Source organism: Cetorhinus maximus, chromosome 23 (assembly GCF_964194155.1).
Source record: "Cetorhinus maximus chromosome 23, sCetMax3.hap1.1, whole genome shotgun sequence".
Lineage (NCBI taxonomy): Eukaryota > Metazoa > Chordata > Chondrichthyes > Lamniformes > Cetorhinidae > Cetorhinus > Cetorhinus maximus.
This window is the reverse complement of record NC_135901.1, coordinates 60,770,643-60,793,644: the sequence shown is the minus strand read 5'-3', so window position 1 is coordinate 60,793,644 and position 23,002 is coordinate 60,770,643. Positions and strand designations below refer to the sequence as shown.

The following is a 23,002-nucleotide window of genomic DNA, read 5'->3' as shown; positions in this document are numbered from 1 at the left end:
AGAGTCACGCGAACCTGAAGCAGTAATTTGAGTTCACAAGTAACAACAGTATTTGGATTTTTCTGTTTATCATATTTATGACTGAACCATGTTCATTAGGGTCAGTTTCTGCTGATGTTGATAAACTCCAGCCCAGTTATAGAGGTTAATATTGTGGATAAATTTATACAAATAAATCAGCTTTGTATAAAACACACAGTGTGTTGAGTCTTTTTAATATCCCTAAAGTAGTTAGTTTCTTTTGAAATGCTCTCCCTCTCCAGTCTCCTCTGTCCTCACCTCCAACAGCAAATACAAGGATCTCATGGAGCTTCTTTGTCACTAAGATTGAGACAATCCAATCAGCTGCCTCTGCTGCTTCTCTCCCTTCCAGTAGCCCACTGGGCCAACATTCTGTAAAGGTGCCCCATGTCTGAGCCCTGAACTCACTTGTCTCTCCAGTTTCTCTCCAATTTCCTCTCATGCCCACTCAGTGCTCATCTTGTCCATGGGTCTTGCCTTCTGCTCCATTGACCCTGTTCCCACTAACTGCTGACCATCCAGCTTCTCCATGTTAGCTGATATTGTTCACGGTTTTCTCTCTCTTCTGGTACTGTTGCTCTCACCTTTAAATCCACTGTCCTGACCCATCCTAAAAACAGGATCTATCCTTGGCCCTTACTATTTCTCATCTACATGCTGCCACTAGGCAGCATCTTCCAAAAGCACAGTGTTAATTTTCACATGTACATTTACAATGCCCTGCTGTACCTCACCACCATCCCTCTCCAGTCCTCCACTGTTACTAAATTATCAAACTACTTACCTGACATCCAGTACTGGATGAGCAGACATTTGCTCCTTTTTAAAATTGGCAAGATCAAAGCTATTGTCTTCGGTCACCACACAAATTTGGTTCCTTAACTACCGAATCCATCCCGATGAGGTAACATTGGGATATGTTGTCCGATGTTTGTCAAGCCAGGAATCTTTGTTCCTAAGCGAGACACAGAGAGAGAGAGAGAGAGCGCTATTCCTATAATATTCAATACATTCAATACAAGATTGGGAGATCTGTGAGAAATCACTGTCCAATCTTGAGAAGGAAATATTGACTCCTCAGAGCTGACTTCTTTCAAACCTCACTATTTCTAAGCTACGAGCTTGTTTTCCTTAATTTCTTGATGACAAACTGTAGATAACATACTAAAGCTACTAGAATGATCAGATTCAGCAACACAAACCCTTGAGCTGCCACCAAGGATAAATGTCAAAACTTTTCCACTAAAATATGATAACTATCGACTTAGATTCACCTTTCCCACCTGCCGATCATCTCACACAATTCTAAATTATTGGCATGTTGCAAATATATCTGATTCAATTAAAAGTTCATGCACAGACTTTAAAGATTCTCCAGCTCTCTGTTCACCTGCATCCACCTTGTGGATATTTCCTACATCCAGATTCTATTTCCTTCTTCACATTAATTTTACTCCCTCTGCTATATACCAGTGTGTTTAATTCTATCCTGAATGTTTGAAAGTCAGTTTCTCTATGGGGTATGTGTCAATGTCTTGATGATTTAAAATGTTGCCTCATTCAATTTTCCACAATAGTCACTTCATGTTGTTCTGTTGTCAAGTAGCTGAGCATGTCTGGGAACTGTTCTTCAATGCAGGGTCACCATGCATTTCCACATGTTAATTACACCTCTCATAACAAATCACATCTGCACACTCATGCCGTATCCCAATAGCATGCTGCATGTGCCAACTTATGCAAGCCACTCTTAGCCTTTCAGGCGATCTCGTCAAAATGTCACAGGGGTTTCTGCTTTAAGATCTTTGCTTATCTGCCCCTGCATGGTTCTGATGCCTCAGATAGTGGACAGGATATCAAATTAAGTTTTTATATGCAGAGGCAAGGACACAAACATCACCAAGTTCAATCTATCAATTTACTGGCCTCATCTATATTTTCCTGACTTTGACTGGAATGTGCATGTATATCAGACTGAACTATTCCCTTGAACTATACCCAGGTGAATTATTCAATTTCCCAATTGGTGGTGTGATTTTCTCTATCTTTTATTCTAAATACGTCATTCCATTAATTACTATTCTATCTCATTCAGGAGCACTGGACGACCTTTATATTCCATTGAGTACTCACATAATATGTTGTTTACAGGTCAGAGGCAGGAGTACAGGTGCTTGCAATCAGTTTGGAGATAACTCCCACATCTCCTGTTCTCAGGCAGTTTGTCTTGAAATATAACAAATGGGATGAAGCCAAATATTTTAAAAGCAAAGCATTTTCTTCAAATTGTCACCATGCTGTGATTGGAAAGGGTTAACTTCTCTGCTTGCTTGAAAAGGGGCTGAAGAAACATTTTCAAATGTGAACAATTGTGTCAACTTTTTGTAACTTCATTTTCAGATCAAGGATGAATGTGATCCCATTTCAATCTTTGTTCTTTCAATTCCTTTCATATTTCACTCAGTTTTACCTGAATTCTTTTTGTTCCTTCTTCAAACTGAAGAAGAATAAAACTAAAAAAGTTGAACGCAAAATATTGCGGATGCTGAAAATCTGAAATAAAAACATAAAATGCTGTTAAAACTCAGCAGGTCTGGCAGTATCTGTGGCGTGATAAACAGAGTCAACATCTCGAGTCTGTATGACTCTTCTTTTGGAACCTTTTACTGCCTGTGCTTATTTTTATTACTAGTTTTTCTCTGGTAATCCAATTTCTCCTTCTTTATCATTTTCCTAGTCACCCTTTGCTGGTTTCAAAAATTTTCCTAATCCTCTGGGCTACCCCTAATATTTACAGCATTGAGGATCTTTTCTTTCAATATGGTACAACCTTTAACTTCTTTAGTTAGCCATGGGTGGTGCATCCTTCTTGTAGATTGTTATGGCATAGCAGTTGGTAAAGGCTGAGTTATTTAAAATCCCAGAGGGAACTTTAAACAACTTTCATAACCTATATTTTCAATTGGTATGTTTGAGATACAGCTCTGAATTCAGAAATGAAACCACCAAGCCTCCAGAGGCTTTTTATATAAATTAAACATTTATTAATTTTAATAAGAAATTAAACACATCTACAAATTACCACCGTAATAACTTTTAAACAAATCCTCAAATTAATCACTCCCAGGTAATCTTCCCCAAGGCAACAATAACCCATAGACTTAAACAGACACTGGGCAAAGCACATTTTACCTTATGAATTAAAGATGTGGTTCCTTTCAATTTGGTCCTTCGCAAACACAATGGTAGGCTTACAGGATTAGATCTTCCATGCCTGACTTCCTCACACAAAACTCTTCTGTATATACCTAGCCTTCTCTTTGAATGCATATTCTCATCGTATCTCCAGGCCCTTTGAACTCCACCTCTCCAAACAATAAAACTCCTTTCATAGTACCAATTTTATTAGTAATATAAACATATTGCTTGGTGTCTCCTAGTCAGGTGCAAGATTTCACCCCCAGTCTTTGAATGGTTTATTCAACAAAATGCGAATGCACTCTTTACCTTTTAACGTATTGTTCACCCAATTAACATCTCAAAACTACTATACATCAAAGCACACAAACTATCGGACTTTAATCCAATTAGGACACACACACACTCTCACAAAGACCTTGCTACAAGTCCAATTTTAAATAATTTCCAATAACATTATATGCATTGATATCCCTTCATGACAGATAGTCTTTCTTTCTCAATGGAATATATCTTTTGCTGGTTATGAAATAGCTTCTTAAATGTTTGCCACTATTTCTCTACTGTCTTACCTTCTAATGCATTTTACCGGTCCACTTGAGCCAACTGTGTCTTCCTACCCTTGTAATTGCCCACAAGTTTAAGACCCACATATCTTACCCTCGAAGTGATTGTGAAATTCCATTATGTTATGATCACTCTGATCTAGGGGATCCCGTACTATGGTGGCATGAATTAATCTTGTCCTATCACACATTATCAGGTCTAAAACAGCCTGTTCCCAAGTTGGTTCAGTACATATTATTCTAAGAAGCAATCCCGAATACACTCTATGAATTCATCCAATGTTATTGGCCCAATTCAAATTAAAATTAAAATGTCCCATGATTATTGCAGCACCTTTATAACAAGCCCCCATTATTTATTGTTTTATACACTGTCCTACATTGCAGATACCATCAGGGGCCTATAACCACTCCTACCAGCGTCTTATTTGCAATTTCTTGGCTCCATCCAAGCTGATGTTACATTTTGTTCATTGAGACCAAGATCATTTCTCACCAATGTCCTGGTCTCATCTTTTTTTAACAGAGCTACCCCACCTCCTTTTCTTTCCTTCCAAAGTGTCAAACTGGCCTTGATCTTTCATTCCTTAGCTGTGGCCACTTTCACACTCTATTACTATCATATCATAGTCATTTTTTCTAATTGTTATGAATTCATCCATCTTGCTACAAATTCTGCATACATTTAAGTGAAGTGCCATTAATTTTAATATTTTCCCACTGTGACCTTATTTGTTCTGCTGAATATTGCATTTTAATAGTAATTACAAGATGCTTGGACCACTCTGGGCTTCGGTCATGGACAGCAACGTCTTCACTCTTGCCTGATGACCTTATCCAAAAGAGCTGCTCTAGTTAGAAGGATTTGTCCTGCAAGGTAATATCACAGTGATAACGATGCTTTCTTGTATCGTTTAATGAGACCCAATTAGTTATCCAGTGAGTATATAAAAATATAAATCAAATATTCACAGCTCCTGCAGGTGATTCTCTGGCTACAATGATATATATAAGGAAGGAACCAGAGTGTGACGTTGCAATCAGCTGGAGAACAGTGGAGAGGCATTGGGGGATGATGGATTGGTTAACCGGTTGAAGACTGAAGAACGTTCAAAAGGAATGATGAGATAGTTTGCCGATTCAGGATAGGGTGTCATTTGTAACTTTGATGAGACCAGGAGTGGAAATCTTATTGGAAGGATTCAAACAGGGTCCCAGCAAAGAGGGACAGAAATTTCGGAGTTTTAACACATTTCAGGACTTCGAAGAGGAAAAGGAAGTTGGAGTTCAGGCAGTGACAGTGGGGTCAAGGGTTAGTTTTATTGAGGAGTTGGTGATGATGCTGGATTTTAAGGACAGAGGGACAGGAGTTGAAGAGATGTAGCCATTATCAACACCAGGGAACATGGGGAAGTTGGGTGATCAACAGTTTAGTGGGAATAGAGCGGATGGAGCAGGAGGTGGGTCTTATGGACAAGATGAACACTGAGAGGGCACGAGGGGAGATGGGAGAGAAACTGGAGTAAGATGTGGATTCAGGGCTCAGACAAGGGGGAACTTTAGAGACAGTTTGTCCCGGTGGGCTAGTGGAAGGGAGGGAAGCAGCAGAGGCAGCTGATTGGATTGTCCCAATCTTAGTGACAAAGAATCTCCATGAGCTCCTCACACTTGTGGTTGGAGGTGGGATGGAGGAGATAGGGGAGAGGGAGACCCCTTCAAAAGGAACTAAATAGTTTTAGAGATATTAAAAAGACTCAACACAGTCTGCGTTCAACACAAAGCTGATTTATTTGACTTTTATCCACAATATTAATGGATATAACTGGGCTGGAGTTCAATAACATGAGCAGAAACAGACCCTAATGAACAAAGTTCAGTCCTGGATGGGATTAACAGAAAAATCCAATCATTGTCATTACTTGTGAACTCTCTGGTGTTTCAGCAGGTTGGATGAGGTAGTGAATCCCTTCCCACACTTGGAGCAGATGAACGGTCTCTCCCCAGTGTGAAACCGCTGGTGTCTTAGCAGGGTGGACGAACGAGCAAATCTCTTCCCACACTCGAGGCAGGCGAATGGCCTCTCCCCAGTGTGAGTGCGCTGGTAGTCCAGTAGGTTGGATGAGGTTGTGAATCCCTTTCCACACTCGGAGCAGGTGAACGGCCTCTCCCCTGTGTGAATTCGCCGATGAACTGAGAGATCATATGATGCCTTGAACCCAGCCCCGCAGTGTGAGCACCTGAACGGTCTCTCATCAGAGTGAACATGTTGATGGCGCATTAGCTCCCCGGAACTTTTATGGCACTTCCCACAGTCTGGGCATTTAAAAGGTCTCTCATCAGTGTGAACTCGCTGGTGTGTCAGCAGCCGAGATGATTGAGTGAATCCCTTTCCACACTCGGAGCAGGTGAACTGTCTCTCCCCAGCGTGAACTCGCTGGTGTTCCAGCAGGTGAGATGAAGTAATGAATCCTTTTCTGCACACAGAGCAGTTGAATGGTCTCTTCGCACTATGACTGCGCCAATGATTTGCCAGCTCAAACTGATCATAGAACCTTTTCTCACAGTCCCCACATTTTCACGGTCTCACCCCAGTGTGCCTGCGCTTGTGTTTCCACAGGCTAGATGATTGGCTGAAGGCTTGCCCACACACAGAGCACGTGTACGGTTTCTCTCCACTGTGAAGGGTGCTTTCTCCTTCCATGTTTAAAATCCCCTGATATTCAGGTTAGGATAAATTAGGCAACTCTGTCAGATCCTGATGTGATGGTTGGTTTCAGATTCCAGATTGGAAATCCTCCCATTCTTATGCCCTGTGACATTGATTTAAAACAGAAAAAAGTGAATGAGAGAGAACCCATATAAACACAAAGGCTGAAATTAGCTGAATGAATCTGGTCATTTGTGGCACCGGCACTAGGAAAAAGTGGCCATGAAAACAGCTGGACTGTCATGAAAAAACAACTAATGTCCTTCAGGGAAGGGAACTTGCCATCTGGTCTGGGTCTACACAAGACTCTGAGCTCTATGTGACGAGGGAAAACAAAGTTGCGAAGGTGAGGGATTTTATATATGTAATAATAAACCAGAACATTGTCAAAAGCACCAAACCCTCAAACTTCACCACCTAGAAGGACTAGGGTAGCAGGTGTATGTGAACACCATCACCTCCAAGTTCCCCTCCATGTCACACACTGTCCTGATTTGTCTGGCATCCAGTACTGGATGAACAGAAATTCCCTCTGTTTAAATATTGGGAAGACTGAAGCCATTGTCGTTGGTTCCCTAGCCACCGACTCCATCCCTCTCCCTGGTAACTATTCAGGGCTGAACCAGACTGGTCACAACCAGGGGCTAATATTAAATCACTAGCTGAGCTTCTGACCACTTGTCTGTACCATCTACAAGAGTGCACATTCCCATCTCAGTCACATCACTGACTTGGCCCTGTCTCTGCTCATTTGCTCTTGAAACTCATGCATTCCTTTATTACCTCTGGCCTTGACTATTCGAACGCACACCTGGCTGGCCTCCCACTTTCAGCCCTGATAACCTGCAGTTTATCCAATCTTCTGCTGCCTCTGTCCTCTGCAGTTAGTACCATTCACTCACCCATCACCCTGTACTCACTGACCTACACAGGTTCCCGCTTAAACAATAACTAAATTTAAAATTCTTATCCTTTTTTTTCCAATCCCTCCGTGACAATGACCTTTCGTATTTCCAGTCAGACAGATGTTTCAATATTTTTTCCACAGACAAACATACTGTCAGGCTCTGATGAATCGAGTGACTCTGTCAGGTTTTGATCTGTCATTTGGTTTGAGTTTCCCGTCTTCAAATTCTGTTCTTCAAATATACTGCATTAAAAAAAATCCAGAATAGAAATTGAGAAGAGACAAACATTTCTCTTGGTTTGAGTTTGCTGTGTGTAAATCCTCCCCTTCTAGCCCCCTGTAAAAGGAGTTTCCAAAATCCATCCCTGTCAGTCCAGGATAAGTACGGTCCAGGATAGCCCAGAGGGTGGTTACAGTCTGGAATGCACTCCCTGGGAGGGTGGTGGAGGCGGGTTGCCTCGCATCCTTTAAAAAGTACCTGGATGAGCACTTGGCACGTCATAACATTCAAGGCTATGGGCCAAGTGCTGGTAAATGGGATTAGGGAGGTAGGTCAGGTGTTTCTCACGTGTCGGTGCAGAGGCGATGGGCCGAAGGGCCTCTTCTGCACTGTGATTCTGTGATAAAAATTCACAACATTCTCTCCTCCTGCTACCTGGATCAGGGTGACGGCGCATGCGCCCTGCTGCATGATCTCGTGCTTCCAACCTCTAGACGCGGCCCTGAAGCTGTTGCCGGCTTCGTTCGACGCTAACGCGGGCCCGATAGGTTCTCATTCGGGGTTTGAGGCCTCCACTGGGTGTTCATGAAGCTTCCCCACCCACTCTGTCGCCTCCATTACCCTCCGACAATCGGCCATTTCTCTCCGTTTGCGGAGTCCGGATGACCACCTCCCCGCAGCTGCAGCACCCACACTGCGCCTGCACCAGCCGGAAACCACACAGTGCGCATGCTCCATTCCTAACTCGCCATTGCGCCTGCGCACGATGTTCCTGTAGTGAGAATTGGGCACATTCTGACTCGCCGCGAATGCTGGGTAAGTGCCCTGCCATTGCAAGAAAATATTGTTGAGAAACTATCTATGTTAAATGATTCGGTTTCGTTTGTAGCCATAGGGCCAAGATATAAAATTAGCAAAGCAATTGATCCAGCAACCAAAGTGCACAAGTCCTTCAACACAGTCCTGTCCTGAGTGTAATTAACAGCAGAACAAATCCCTACAGTTAGACTTGAACTCACTGGTGTCTCAACAACTGAGGTGAACAAATGATTCCCCTCCACCCCCCAAAAAAAGAAACATTAAAACCGTTTCTTGTCAGAATGCACCAATTGTGGTTCAAATCCTTATAACCTTTAAAGCCGCAATGCTAACAGGTGGGGAAAATGAGTAAATCACTTTGCACATATGAAGAAGCCGTATGGTTGCTCTCCATTGTGACTGTGCTGCTGTATCAGTAAATGGAATGGCCAAGTAAATGCTTTCCAACTATCAGCAGGTGAACTGCCTTTTCTCAGTGTGAATTTACCCATGGATTTCCAGGTCAGACGTGGATCTCAAACCATTCTGGTAAGGAATTCCAGATTCTCAACACTCTACATTGGAAGAAAAGCAAAATACTGCAGATACTGTAAATCTGAAATTAAAACAGAACATTCAGAAAATCTCATCACATCTGGTAATGTATGTGGAGATAGAATCATAGTTTACATTTCAGGTCTGTGACCTTTCATCAGAACTGTATAACTGGATTTAAGTTCAATGACCTGAAACATTCACTCTGTTTCCGTTTCCATAGATACTGCTGGGTGCTTCCAAAATGTTCTTTTCAGTTTGGATTTCCAGCAGCTTCAGTATTTTGGGTCACTGTGAATCAGTTTTCTCTCACTTAACTTTACCTGGTTAAATAGGTAAAATATCGAGGTTTTAAATAATGAGACCGCAGTTACTGTCACCCTGTTCGACATGAAATTAAACAAAGTGCCAATTGCTCATCTTTCAATATATTATTTCATGGGATGTTGGTGTCACTATCAAGTCCAGCATTTGTTGTCCATCCCTAATAACCCATGAACGGAGTTGCTAGGCTATTTCTTGGGGCAGTTAAGAGTCAACCTCATTGCTGTGGGTCTGGAATCACATGTAGTTCAGATTGTGTAAGGACGTCACATTTCTTTCCTTAAAGGATATTAGTGAACCAGATGGGTTTTCATGACAATTGAAGAAAGCTTTACTTCACCATTCCTGAGACTAGCTTTCAATTCCAGATTTATTAATTCAATTCCCAACTCACCAACGCTCATTCAACAGCACCATCCAAATCCGTGACCTCTACCACCTCGAAGGACAAGGGAAGAGGATGCATGGGAACACAACCACCTGCAAATTCCCCTCCAAGCCAAACGCCATCCTGACTTGGAACTATATCGCTGTTCCCTCACTGTCACTGGGTCAAAGTCCTGGAACTCCCTCCCGAGCAGCACTGTATGTGTACCCACAACATATGGCCTTCAGCAGTTCAAGAAAGCAGCTCACCACCACCTTCTCAAGGCAATTAGGGATGGAAAATATATTTTGGCCGAGGCAGCGACAACGACACCCCATGAAAGAATAAAAAAAAGCTAAATCTCAAGCTTTGTTGGAATCTGAAGCCTTGTGCCTGGGCCTCTGGATTAATCCTCGCTGATTTTATCACTGTGCCAACTCCATTCTGAAACAATTGAATGGCAAATCTTCGAGGTGAGATCTCACCGGCTAATTTCACATTTCAAGCAAACATTATGACCACTGCACTCAGGAAATCAGTGTCACACATCCCGGACAGAGGGGAAATGGCCATACATTGATCGCTCTCATTCCCAACCAGAAAATGCTCAAAATATTTAGCAGTTGGGCCGAGCCTGTGGAAAGAGAAACAGTTAACAATTCAGGCCGCTGAACTTTCATCAGAAATGGAAAGAAGCAAGAGATGTTACAGATTTTCAGAAAGTTCACAGACGGGGGAGGGGGAGAGGGAAAGAACAGAAGGGAAGGTTTGTGATCGGGCGGAAGGCAGGAGAGAATAAATAACAAAAGGGATAAGGATGAAAGGCAAAAGTGATGGTGATGGAATTAGTAAAGATTCCAAAGGTGGGAGAGGGATTCTGTATCTGTCATCTATTTCTGCTCTAATTGGAAAAGTGTTGCTTCTCTGTTGATCCATGTCACTTCTGTCCCACACTGAAAACTCTCAATCCTTCCCCACCGTTACCTTTTACAAACATTTAATTGAGCAAACACTCATAAGACAGGGGAAGCGGGTGGGCATGATTATTCTGAAGCATTGAAACATTGAAAACTAAAAATCTTTACGGCCCTGAAGGAGGCCATTCGATCCATCATGTCCATGTTGGCAGGATAAGAACAAACCAGCCTAATCCCACATTCTAGTTCTTGTTCTGTATCTCTTGTGGGCTACAACACCTCAAAATTTTCCCTAAGTGTTCCTTTTGTTAATTTTATTGAGATTTCTGTCTCAACCAACAGCACAGATTGCAAGGCACATATTAATGGCTGAGTGGCGAAGGTGATGGTTTTCAAATTTATTGTGGTCTCCATGCACAGGTATGAATTCTCCTAACTGCGCTCTTCATCATTTCCAATATTAACCAGGTGCCCACCGAATTAATTATCGGGTAATTGGAACAAAAACCATCCCAAAACTCTTTGTTTTCTTATTTCCGTTCATTTACAATCATTCACCAAATTTCCAGCCGAAAATGGAGCAAAAACTGAGCCAAGTTGATGACATCCTTGCTTTCAGGGAGTTTGTCCCTCCTGAGAGACCCACTCCGTCTGTCAGTCTCGGTGTATGTGTCTGTGTGTGTCTCTCCTCAGAGACCCACTCCGTCTGTCAGTCTCGAGCGTGTGTCTGTGTGTGTCTCTCCTGAGAGACCCACTCCGTCTGTCAGTCTCGGGCATGTGTCTGTGTGTGTCTCTCCTGAGAGACCCACTTCGTCTGTCAGTCTCGGGTGTGTGTCTGTGTGTGTTATTGTGCTTCAGTTCCTCATTTTTACCAACCTAAACGTTAATAACATTAGTCATGTAGCTTCATATTAAGGTCATACAGAGAAAACAAAACAGCTTCAAAATATGCAAGAGGAGATTTATTTCGTTATTTATTTATTTTAGTGGAGACTGTTCAGCTACCAAGTGCCTGTATGTTTCAAGGCGGAGGATAATTGAAATTTTCAGAGAACTGTTATGGTGCAGAAGGAGGCTATTCGGCCCATTTTGTCCACACCAGCTCTTCAAATGAGCATCATGACGTAGTGCCATTCTCCTGCCTTTTCCCTATAGCCCTGTACATTGTTTCTATTCAAATAATCATCTATTTTCCTCTTGGATGCCTCGATGGAACCTGCCTCCAGTCTAGAACCACTTGCTGTGTGAAAAGGTCTTTCTTCACATCACATTTGCTTCCTTTGCAAATCATTTTAAATCTGTGCCCTCCCATTCTCGATCCCGTTACGAGCCGGAATAGTTTCGACCTATCTACTCTATCCAGCCCCTTCATGATTTTGAACATATAGAAACTTAGAAGATTGGAGCAGGAGTATAGGCCATTCGGTCCTTCGAGTCTACTCCGCTTTTCAATATGATCATGGCTGATGCTCTCTCTCAACGTCATACTCCAGCTCTCTCCCCATGCCCCTTGAAGCTTTTAGAGTTCAGAAAGCTCTCTTTTTCCCTCTTAAATATATTCACTGAATTGGCCTCCACATCCCTCTGTGGTAGAGAATTCCACAAGTTCACTACCCTCTGAGTCAAGAAGTTTCTCCTCAACTCAATCCTAAATGGCCTACCCCGTATTCTGAGACTGTGACCCCATGTTCTAGACCCACCAGCCAGGAGAAATATCATCCCTTCATCCAGTCTGGTCATCCCTGTCAGAATTATATATGTTTCAATGAGATCTCCTCTCATTCTTCTAAAGACCAGTGAATACAGGCCTAGTTGGCCCAATCTCTCCTCATACAACAATCCTGCCATCCCAGGAATCAGTCTGGTGAACCTTCGCTTCGCTCCCTCTATGGCGAGTATATCCTTTCTTAGGTAAGGAGACCAAAACTGTGCGCAGTATTCCACCAAGGCCCTGTACAGCTGCAGTAAGATATCCTTGCTCCTGTACTCAAGTCCTCTCTCAACGAAGACCAACATACCATTTGCCTTCTAAGCTGTTTGTTGCACCTGCATGTTTGCTTTCAGTGATTGGTGTACAGGGACACCCAGGTCCCTTTGAACATCAACATTTCCCAATCATTCACCATTTAAACAATACTCTGCCAGTGTTTTTCTGACCAAAATGGATAACTTGACACGTATCCAGTTATACTGCATCTACCATGTATTTGCCAATTCACTCAACCTGTCTAAATCGCCTTGAAGCCTCTTAACACTCTCCTCAACACTCGCATTCCCACCAAGTTTCGTGTCATCAGCAAACTTGGAAATATTACATTGGTTCCCCCATTCAAATCATTGATATATATTGTGAACAGTTGTGGCCAAAGCATTGATCCCTGTGGTAACTCACGAATCACCACTCTGAAAAAGAACTATTTATTCCTACTCTCTGTTTCGTGTCTACTAACCAATTCGTATTCCATGCCAATATATTATCCTAATCCCATGTGCTGTAATTTTACACACTAACCTCTGATGTGGGACTTTATCAAAAGCATTCTGAAAATCCAAATACACGACATCCACTGCTTCTCCTCTATCTATTCTGCTAGTTACGTCCTCAGAAAAACTCCAGTAGGGTTGTCAAACATGATTTCCCTTTCATAAATCCATGTTGACTTTTTCTAATCCCGTTAATATTTTCTAAATATCCTGTTATCATATCCTTTATAATACTCTTACATTTTCCCTGCTACTGATGTTAGACTAACTGATCTTTAATTCACTGTTTTCTCACTCCCTCCTTTTTAAAATAGTGGGGTTACATGTGCCACCCTCCAATCTGCCGGACTGTTCCAGAATATACAGAATTTTGGAAGAAGAGAACCAGCACATCCACTATTTCCATGGCCACCTCCTTTAGTACACTGGGATGTAGATTATCGAGCCCGGTGGATTTATCGGCTTTCAGACCCATTAATTTCTCCAGAACTCTTGTTTTAGTAATACTAATTTCCGTCAAATCCTCCCTCTCACTTGACCCATTGGTTCCCTCGTATTTCTGGGAAGTTATTTGTGTCTCCCTGCATGAAGACAGAACTAAAGTAGTTGTTTAATTCCTCTGCCATTTCCTTGTTCTCTATTATAAATTCTCCTGTTTCAAACCATAAGGGACATACATTTGTCTTCACTAGACTTTTTTTACATACTTACAAAAGCTTTTACAGTCCGCTTTACCTCTGGCTAAAGAAGTTGCTTCTGAATTGCATATTAGATTTATTAGTGACTAATTTATATTTATCCTCAACCATCCACAATTGCGACATCTTCCATTTGTCTACCCTGTGAAACCCTTTCATTATCTTAAAGACCTTGATAAGGTCACCCCTCACTTTCTATACCAGAGGAAGCCTTTCCAATATGTTCAATCTTTGAGAGCTGATATCATTTTCCTGTTCTGGCATCATTCCAGTAAATCTTTTTGCACCTTCTCTGGTGCTTCTCAATCAATGTTCTCAATCAGAGACAGAGCTAGTCTGAGCATCAAATCCACTCTTGTCCCAAATTCCTGTACGGTGGAAGGATCAGTATTACAGTGGGAGAGTGGTCTGTGGTTTTGAGCTGTTATTCATCATCCTCTATTTCAGGAATTCTCCCATGAGCTGAAAATAAGATGGAATGAAATAAGAAGATCCAATGAGCCAGTCTGTTACATTAAGAATCATCTACACAGTTGTCTCTCACCTTTACAGCACAACGGAGCACGATTTTTATTCTAAATCTACCATTCATGGCATTATGAATATCTGTCAGAGAATGACTAGATTTTAGCACGGGGCCAGTATAAAGTTCAGTTAACGTGATTGCCAAGCAGTGAGGAGGTGAATTTATAATTTCTGCGCACCTTGTTTGGAAATTTTCTGGATTAAAACTTGCATTGAATCTATTTTTCTCCATCTTGAGTATATTCAATATGGAAATCCATGAATATTTGGCTTCAAAAGAAATCAATGGATATGGGGATAGGGCGGGAAGGAGGAGTTAAGGTGGAAGATCATTTAAACACGGAGCAGGCTCAAGGGGCCTTATAAGCTACCCTTGGTCCCATACCTTGTGTCTTATGAACATCACTGTGAATGATTTACATGTAAGCACAGCAGATGCAGCACCCGCCCTTTCACCTCCTCCCTTCCCACATTCCAGTTCCTCAAACACACTTTCCAGAACACAGTGATTTACTTGTACTTCCTGCATTTTAGTATTGTCTATTCACTGCTCACAATGCAGTCTCCTCTACACTGAGGAGAATAACTCCTGATTGGGCGACTGCTTTGTGGAACATCACCATTCAGTCTGTGAGTGTGGTCCTGAGGATCTGATCATTTACAGTTTAATTTTCCTCTGCCCCACTCCCACTCCGACTTCTCTGTCCTCGGCCTCCTGCACTGTTCCAATGAAACTCAATGGAAGCTCGAGGAACAGCAACTCATCTTTGATTAGACAGTTTACAACCTTCCAGACTCAACATTCAGATCAACAATTTCAGATGAAAACCACCACTCCCATTTTTTTCAGAAAGTCGGTGCTGGTGATGATTTTGCTGTTACCATTTATCCCTCCTCTGGACCTGTATTTTGTTTCTCCTCTTGTCCCATTAGTTTATTTCCTTGTCTCATGATCACCCGATGTTGCCTCGCACCATCATCCCTTTGTCATTTAATCACTCCAGCCTTCCATCCTATCACAAGTCTGCTTGTTCTTTCCTCCTCTCCTTTCCCTGACCCTGTACTTATTTGTAAACTATTAAATCTTTAAATTCTTCCAGTTTGGATAAAAGGTCACCAATCTGAAACATTCACTCTGTTTCTATCTCCACAGAAGCTGTTTGACTTGCTGAGTGTTTCCAACATTTTCTGTTTTGAGCTCGGATTTCCAGCATCTGCAGTATCTTATTTTTGGATTCACAGCGGATCAGTTTTCTCTGGATTATCGTTCCCTGTTTAAAGGTGAAGAAGGGGATTTTAAAGAATGAGACAATAACTGTCCCCCTGTTCGACATGAAACTAAACTCACTGTTAATTTCCTCCTCAGTAACAATTGTAAACACAAAGCTTCCAGCCGGGATTGAACCGGGGACTTTCTCATGTAAAGTAAAAGTGATAATCAGTGCACTAGGGAAATGAGTGTGAATCCCCCCCGGACAGAGGGGAACTGACCATCCATCTCTAGCTCTAATTCCCAAACAGAAAATGCTGCCAAGAATCAGCAAGTCAGGCTGAGTCTGTGGCCGCCCTCACCATCTGAAACCGTCACAATGCCCGGTTGATTGACGGCAGCTCCGGGCCAATAGGAAGAGGGGGCGGGCCTGGAGGACCGAGCGGCAGCGGCTGGTCCTCCAACCAATCGCAATGAACGAGGGGCGGGGCCGAGCTGGGAGTGAAGCATGCGCAGTATGAGTTTTGGCGATGGAGAGAAGTTTCTTTCTTGGATCCGCGTTCGGTGAGTGGGTTAATGGCGGGGCGGAGGGAGCGATAGATCCGGCGGTTGGGCGCGGAGGCTTCGTAAACATGTTGCGTAATCCGTAAACCCGGAAAAAGAACTTCCCGGGGTCCGTCTCCCTGTTTGCACCGAGCGAGGCCGCAGCTTTCTCCCAGTTACAGACACGGGGGTAACGGTCGCCATCTTTATTGGGGGCAATGTGCATCAGGGCGCATGCGCCGCAGCCATCTTTATAGGGGGCAAAAAAACAAGATGCTGGAAAAACTTTGCAGGTCTGACAGCAACTGTGGAAAAAGAGACAGAGTTAACGTCTAGAGTCCGTATGACTCTTCTTCAGAGCTAAAGAGAAGTTGAAATATCATGGACTTCATACTGTTTAAGAGGGGTGGAGCAAGTGGAACGATTATATTCAGGTCTTGATAAACCGTGTGACCCTGTCCAATCTTGATGTGATGCTTGGTTTGAGTTTCCCGCCTGCGAATCCTCACCAAGGCTCCTTCGACAGCACCTTCCAAACACACCACCATCTAGAAGGACAAGGACAGCAGATAGATGGGAACACCACCATATTGAAGTTCCCCTTCAAGTCACTCACCATCCTGAATTGGAAATATCTTACCGTTCCTTCACTGTCACTGGGTCAAAATCCTGGAACTCCCTTCTTAATGGCACATGGACTGCAGTGGTTCAAGAAGGCAGCTCACCACCACCTTTCCAAGGGCAAAGAGATATCAACGATAAATGCTGGCTGAGCTAGTGATGTTCACATCCCATGAACAAGTTTTTAAAAAGCTGTAAAAAAGAGATTATAAAAAACTCCATCACTGTCCAAGAGTTGGTGCAGGTGGGAGCGCCTGAGATTTCTGGATCAATGGGCTCACTTCTGGGGAAGGTGGGACTTGTACAAATTTGACGAGTTGCACCTGAACTGGAACGGGACCAACATCCTTGCGAGGTGGTTGCTCATGCTATGGGTGGGGGTTTAAACTAATTTGGCAGGGGGGTGGGTTAAGGAGTGGAGGTATAGTAGGCGTGATGCACAGACAAGTATAGAAGAAAAAACATGTCGGTCTGGAATGTATATAGTCAAGTTAAGGCACAAAGGAGCATAGCAAGGCTGAATGGCATTTATTTTAATGCAACAAACCTTACGAGTAAGGCAGGTGAGTTGAGGATGCTGATTAACACATGGGGATATGATGTCATTGCTATAACTGAGACATGGTTGAGGCAGGGACAGGACTGGCAGCTCAATATTCCAGGGTATGGAATCTTCAGGCAAGAAAGGGGTGGGGACTGTAAAAGAGGAGGTGGGGTCGCAATATTATCAGGGAGTCAATTACTGCAGTAAGGAGGGGTGATATCTTAGAAGGCTCCTCAAATGAGGTGATATAGGTAGAACTTAAAAACAAAAAGGGGGAAATCGCATTGCTGGGAGTGTACTATAAACCCCCAAACAGTCAGTGAGAGATAGAAGGGCAGATATATAGGCAAATCTCACAAAAGTGTAAAAATAATAGGGTAATAATAGTAGGGGATTTCAACTTCCCCAATATTAACTGGGATAGACAAAGTGTGAAAGGCTTAGAGGGGGCTGAATTCTTAAAATGTATCCAGGAGAGCTTTTTAACCCAACACATAGGAAGTTCTACAAGAGAGGCAGTGGTGCGAAGCCGAGCAGGCGGTAGAAGTGTCGATGGGGGAGAATTTTGGCAATAGTGACCATAACTCAGTAAGATTTAAGGTAGTTATGGAAAAGGCCAAAGATGGTCCAGAAATAAAGGTTCCGAATTGGGTGAAGGTCGATTTTAATATGATAAGACAGGATCTGGACAAAGTGGACTGGGAGCAGCTACTTGAAGGAAAATCTACGTTCGAGCAGTGGGAGTCATTCAAAAAGGAAATAGAGAGATTGCAGGGCTGAAAATAAACCAAATTTCATAGGGAACAACAGTTCATACTGCATGAGAAAAGGGTGCTGATTGATTGGCCAGTCAGTTCTGATTGATCATTGCTATGGAGAATGTACCAGGGAGCATTAATCATGTGCTTTTGTTTAATTCAACAAAAGGTGCCCTGCCTGGACTTGTTTCTTATGCCTGCAGAGGACGGGCCCCTGTGTATGAATATATGTAGCTTCTAGCAAGGGTAAGTGAGACACATTACGAGCCCGACTGATAATCTTTGAAATTTGATGTTCTTGTGTCTGTCCTGATGAGTACAAGATTAAATGTTTTGACAGAATGTTTCTTTTTTTTTACAATACTCAAGTGCATTAAAGGGTGAAAGTGTGATAGACAGAGGGAGAGGTGTAGGGAGAGAATCTCAGAGCTTGGGGACAAGGGAACTGAAGGCACGGTCACTAATGGTGGAGTGATTAAAATAGGGAATGTACAAGGCCAGAATTAGAGCAGTGTAAATATCTCAGAGGTTTGTGGGGCTGGAGGAGATTACAGAGATAGGCAGAGAGGAGGTCATGGAGGGATTTGGAAACAAGGATGAGAATTTAAAACTCAATTTGCTGCTTGACCGGGAGCCAAGGCAGGTGAGGAAGCAGAGGGGTGTTAGGGGAACATTGCAAGTGAAGACATGGACAGAAGACTTTTGGATGGTAACCAGCCAAGAGTGTGTTGGAATAGTCGAGTCTGGAGGTAAAAACGGCAGCGATGAGGGTTTCAGCAGCAGATGCACTGAGACAAAGTGAGGTCGGGTGATGTTACGGAGGTGGAAACAGTAGACCTTAGTGATGACACAGATACAGATATGAGGTCAGAAACTCATCTCGAGATCAATTTTAATGCCAATGTTGTGGCTTAATCTCAGACTGTTCCCAGGGAGAGGGATGGAGTTGGTATCTGGAGATTGGAGCAGGGACCGAAAACAGTATCTTCAGTCTTCTCAGTGTTTAATTGGAGTTAATTAGTCATCAGGAAGAGAAGCAGGAACCAGAATAGACCATGAGACTGATCCCAGGTTTAACTTAGTTAGAGAGGGAGAGAAGGAAGGAAGGAAACCCTGGGAGGTTTGGAGAAACCACCTTCACAATCACTCACTAAATCACCACGCAGTAAGTTTTGGGCACAAGGTTAATGTCTGCTATTCTGTATGGTCGGTTAGCGGGTTTCAGATTAATGTTTTGTCACGAGTAATGACTGAAGTGAATGATGAAACATATTGTTATCTCCAGTTGTACAAATTTGGTTGAGCAGATAGAGAAAAAATTGTGCAAATCTCTATTTGGATTTCAGCACACGGGAGGAGGGAGAGTGTGTGGGACGGGGATTTGCAGCTTTGGGGAAACGAGAGAGGAAAAAATGTTCCAGAGAAACAAGAATTGTCTGTTCTATATTTCTATCCTGTTCTTACAGTGATGACTTTTGTAAACTCCTTTTACAGAGAATTAGAAGGGGAGGATTTGCGGACGGGAAACTCAAACCAAACATCACATCAAGATTTGACACTGTCACTCGATTCAACAGGAACTGAACGTCATCGATCTTTAAATGTGGAAGGAGAAATGTTTGTCTGTTCTGCCTGTGGGAAAAGATTTCAAACATCAGTGAGACTGGAAAAGCACCGAGACACACACACACCCGAGTGAGAGTGTTCCAGTGAACTGACTGTGGAAAGAGCTTTAACCAGTTACACAGCCTGAAATAACATCACACCATTCATAGCAGGGGGAAATTGTACACGTGTTCTATGTGTGGACAAGGATTCAACTGATCATCAAACCTGGAGAGACACAGGGACGCCCGCACCATGGAGAAACCATGGAAATGTGAGGAATGTGGGAAGGGATTCAATTACCCATCCTGGCTTGAAAACCACCAACGCACCCACACAGGGGAGAGACCGTTTATCTGCTCCAAGTGTGGGAAGGGATTTATTTGGTCATCCAGCCTGCTGGCACATCAGAGAGTTCATACTGGAGAGAGGCCATTCACCTGCTCCGAGTGTGGGAAGGGATTCACTCAGTTATCCAATCTCCTGAAACATCAGCGAGTTCACACTGGGGAAAAGCCATTCACCTGCTCCAAGTGTGGGAAGGGATTCACTCAGTTATCCAACCTCCTGAAACACCAGCGAGTTCACACTGGGGAGAGGCCGTTCACCTGCTTTGAGTGTGGGAAGGGTTTCACTCAGTCATCTGACCTGCTAACGCACCAGCGAATTCACACTGGGGAGAGGCCGTTCAGCTGTACTTCTTGTGGAAGGAGATTCAGGTCTTCATTCAGCCTCATTGTACACCAGCGACTTCACACTGGAGAGCGGCCATTCACCTGCTCCAAGTGTGGGAAGGAATTCACTCAGTCATCCAACTTGCTGAGACACCAGCGAGTTCACAAGTGACTGCAGAAGTCAGACTCTGCTGTTATCGCTGCTGTGTCTGGAATTCGCTGCCAGAGGAGGTGGTGGAAGCAGGTACAATAGTGGTGTTTAAGAGGCAGCTTGACAAATACATGAATAGGATGGGAATAGAGGGATACGGACCCCAGAAGTGCAAAATGTTTTAGTTGACGGGCAATATGATCAGCGCAGGCTTGGAGGGCCGAAGGGCCTGTTCCTGTGCTGTACTTTTCTTTGTTCTTTGTTAATCACATCCAGGATTGAACCATGTTCATTCTGACAGTTGGGGTTTGTTTCTGCTGATGTTAATAATCCCTGTAACTGGGCTGGAGTTTAATATTCTGGATCTATAGCTGGTTGTGTCCTCGGGGCTGCTGTGTCCCTTTAAGAACTGCTGTCTCTGAACCTTCCCCATAATTCAGCAACTCTCATTAGAAATTAGTTTACCACAAGAGGGGGAGACAATGCAATAGTGATATTGTTACTAGACTAGTAATTCAGAGATAAAAACAGAAAATGCTGGAAAATCTCAGCTGGTCTGACATCATCTGTGGAGTGAGAAACAAAGTTAATGCTTTGAGTCTGTATGACCCTTCTTCAGAGCTAAAGAGAAGTAGAAATGTGACAAAATGTATACTGTTTTAAGGTGCTGGTTGCCGGGGGTGGAGCAGGTGAAGCTGGATCGAGGGCCAGTGATAGGTGGGGCTAAGGAGAGATTGACAAAGATGTCATGGTCAAAATGAAAGACGATGTAAAAGGGAATAAAACATGAATAAATGAAAAAATAAAATGAAATCTTTTAAATGGGTGAAAAAGGGAGGAGGATAGAGGAGAGAGTACATGCCATGAAGTTGTTGAACTCAATATTAAGTCCAGAAGGCTGGAAAGTGCCTAATCGGAAGATGAGGTGCTGTTCCTCCAGTTTGCGTTGAGTTTCAATGGAACATTGCAGCAGGCCAAGGACGGACATGTGGGCATGAGAGCAGGGTGGTGTGTTGAATTGGCAAGCGACAGGAAGGTCTGTATCATGATTGCGGACAGACCGAAGGTGTTCCTCAAAGCAGTCACCCAGTCTGCATTTGGTCTCTCCAATGTAGAGGAAACCGAATTGGGAGCAGCGAATGCAGTAGACTAAATTGAGGGAAGTGTAAGTGAAGTGCTGCTTCTCCGGAGAGGAGTATTTGGCCCCTTGGACAGTGAGAAAGGAGGTGGTAAAGGGGCTGGTGTTGCACCTTTCATGATTGCAAGGGAAGGTGCCTTGGAAAGGGGATGAGGTGTTAGGGGTGATGGAGGCATTGACCAGGGTGTCCCAGAGTAGTCCCTATGGAATGCTGATGGGGGTGGTGAGGGGAAGATGTGTTTGGTGGTGGCATCATGCTGGAGTTGGCAGAAATGGTGGAGGATGATCCTTTGAATGTGGAGGCTGGTGGGGTGATAAGTGAAGACAAGGGGGACCCTATCATGGTTCCTTCCTCAGTGACTGTCTCCGTCTCTGACTTACCCCATGTGGATTCAACTAAAGTTCCATCCCTCATGTTTTGAATCCACCCAGGAAGACAGGTATCTCCGGGACATAGAATGCTCCTCGCACTGCTGTTCTCACCTCACCCTGAGATCTACACTCAGTGCCATGCGCCGCCGTATGGACACACTCGATCTCTCCCTCCAGCAGCACTGACTCATCCGATCTCAAAGCTCTCCTTATCGCCAGTTTCATTTATTTATCACTCCCAGAACCATGATAGGGTTGCTCTTCCCCTCACTTTTCACCCCACCAGCCTCCGCTTTTAAAGGATCATAGTGATTCATAGTGATGTTCAAAAGAACACAAGAAATTGGAGGAGGGATAGACCATTGATTGATAGACCAATGATTGAACCTGCTCCACCATTGAATGAGCTTCCAGCTCCACTCTACTTTCACCCTACCCCCATATCCATTGATTCCCTGAGTGTCCAAGTATTTATGGCTTTCCACCTTGAATGCTCTTATGATGGAGAACGATGGATTCAATTCAAGTTTTAATCTGGCAAATGCACAAACAAGGTGCACATGAATTGAAAATTCACTTCATCACTGCTTGATAATCATATTAACTGAACTTTCCACTGGCCCCGAGCTAAAATCTGGTCATTCTCTGACTGTTGAAAAATAAGAGATCACCTCTTTAAAATGGAGAAGAGGTGAATTTTTTTCTCTCAGAGGATCGTGATTCTTTGGAACTCTCTTCCTGAAAGTGTGGTGGAAGCAGAATCTTTGAATATTTTTAAGGCAGAGGTGGATAGATTCTTGATGAGCAAGGGGGTGATAGGTTATTGGCGGGAGGAGGGATGCAGATTTGAGGTGACTGTCAGATCAGCCATGATCTTATTAAAAGGTAGAACAGGCTCAAGGGGGCATATACCCCTACTCCTTGTTCGTACGTTCATATATTTGTCTTTTACTAACAAAAACTGAGTTTAAAAGTTCTATTTATGGGAAGAAAAATTTTGTTCGCACCGCCGACTGAGACTCCAGGGAGTTCACACCGAACTGTAGAGGATTGTTCTGCTATTTACACCCAGGACAGAACTATAGCAGAGGACCCATGC

At 43.3% G+C, this 23,002-nt stretch overlaps 2 protein-coding genes and 1 pseudogene across 5 annotated transcripts in view; 1 reads left to right on the top strand and 2 right to left on the bottom strand.

Annotated features, from left to right (window-relative positions):
* Window positions 1–23,002, bottom strand: part of LOC144698352 (uncharacterized) — a 674,481-nt pseudogene that overhangs the window by 101,683 nt on the left and 549,796 nt on the right. The window lies entirely within an intron of this gene.
* Window positions 5,557–8,433, bottom strand: LOC144698344 (uncharacterized). Of its 3 annotated transcripts, none has more exons than XM_078570304.1 (2): window positions 8,055–8,433; window positions 5,557–6,595 (listed from the first exon to the last, which is right to left on the bottom strand). In XM_078570304.1, the coding sequence occupies exon 2, from the start codon at window positions 6,061–6,063 to the stop codon at window positions 5,701–5,703; it is 363 nt and encodes a 120-aa protein (XP_078426430.1). In that variant the 5' UTR covers window positions 6,064–6,595; window positions 8,055–8,433; the 3' UTR covers window positions 5,557–5,700. The 3 variants fall into 3 exon arrangements, with proteins under 3 accessions (XP_078426430.1, XP_078426433.1, XP_078426432.1); XM_078570307.1 differs by having other exon boundaries at window positions 8,108–8,433; XM_078570306.1 differs by having other exon boundaries at window positions 5,557–7,642; window positions 8,241–8,433.
* On the top strand, window positions 11,048–21,165 carry LOC144698340 (uncharacterized). Its single transcript, XM_078570300.1, has 2 exons — window positions 11,048–11,176; window positions 19,458–21,165. Exon 2 carries the CDS (start codon window positions 19,824–19,826, stop codon window positions 20,412–20,414), a length of 591 nt encoding a protein of 196 aa, XP_078426426.1. The 5' UTR covers window positions 11,048–11,176; window positions 19,458–19,823; the 3' UTR covers window positions 20,415–21,165.

Bases quoted from the DNA above. Each gene is read 5' to 3' on its own strand.
- LOC144698344 (XM_078570304.1), bottom strand. From the start codon at position 6,063: ATGCGCCATCAACATGTTCACTCTGATGAGAGACCGTTCAGGTGCTCA.
- LOC144698340 (XM_078570300.1), top strand. From the start codon at position 19,824: ATGGAGAAACCATGGAAATGTGAGGAATGTGGGAAGGGATTCAATTAC.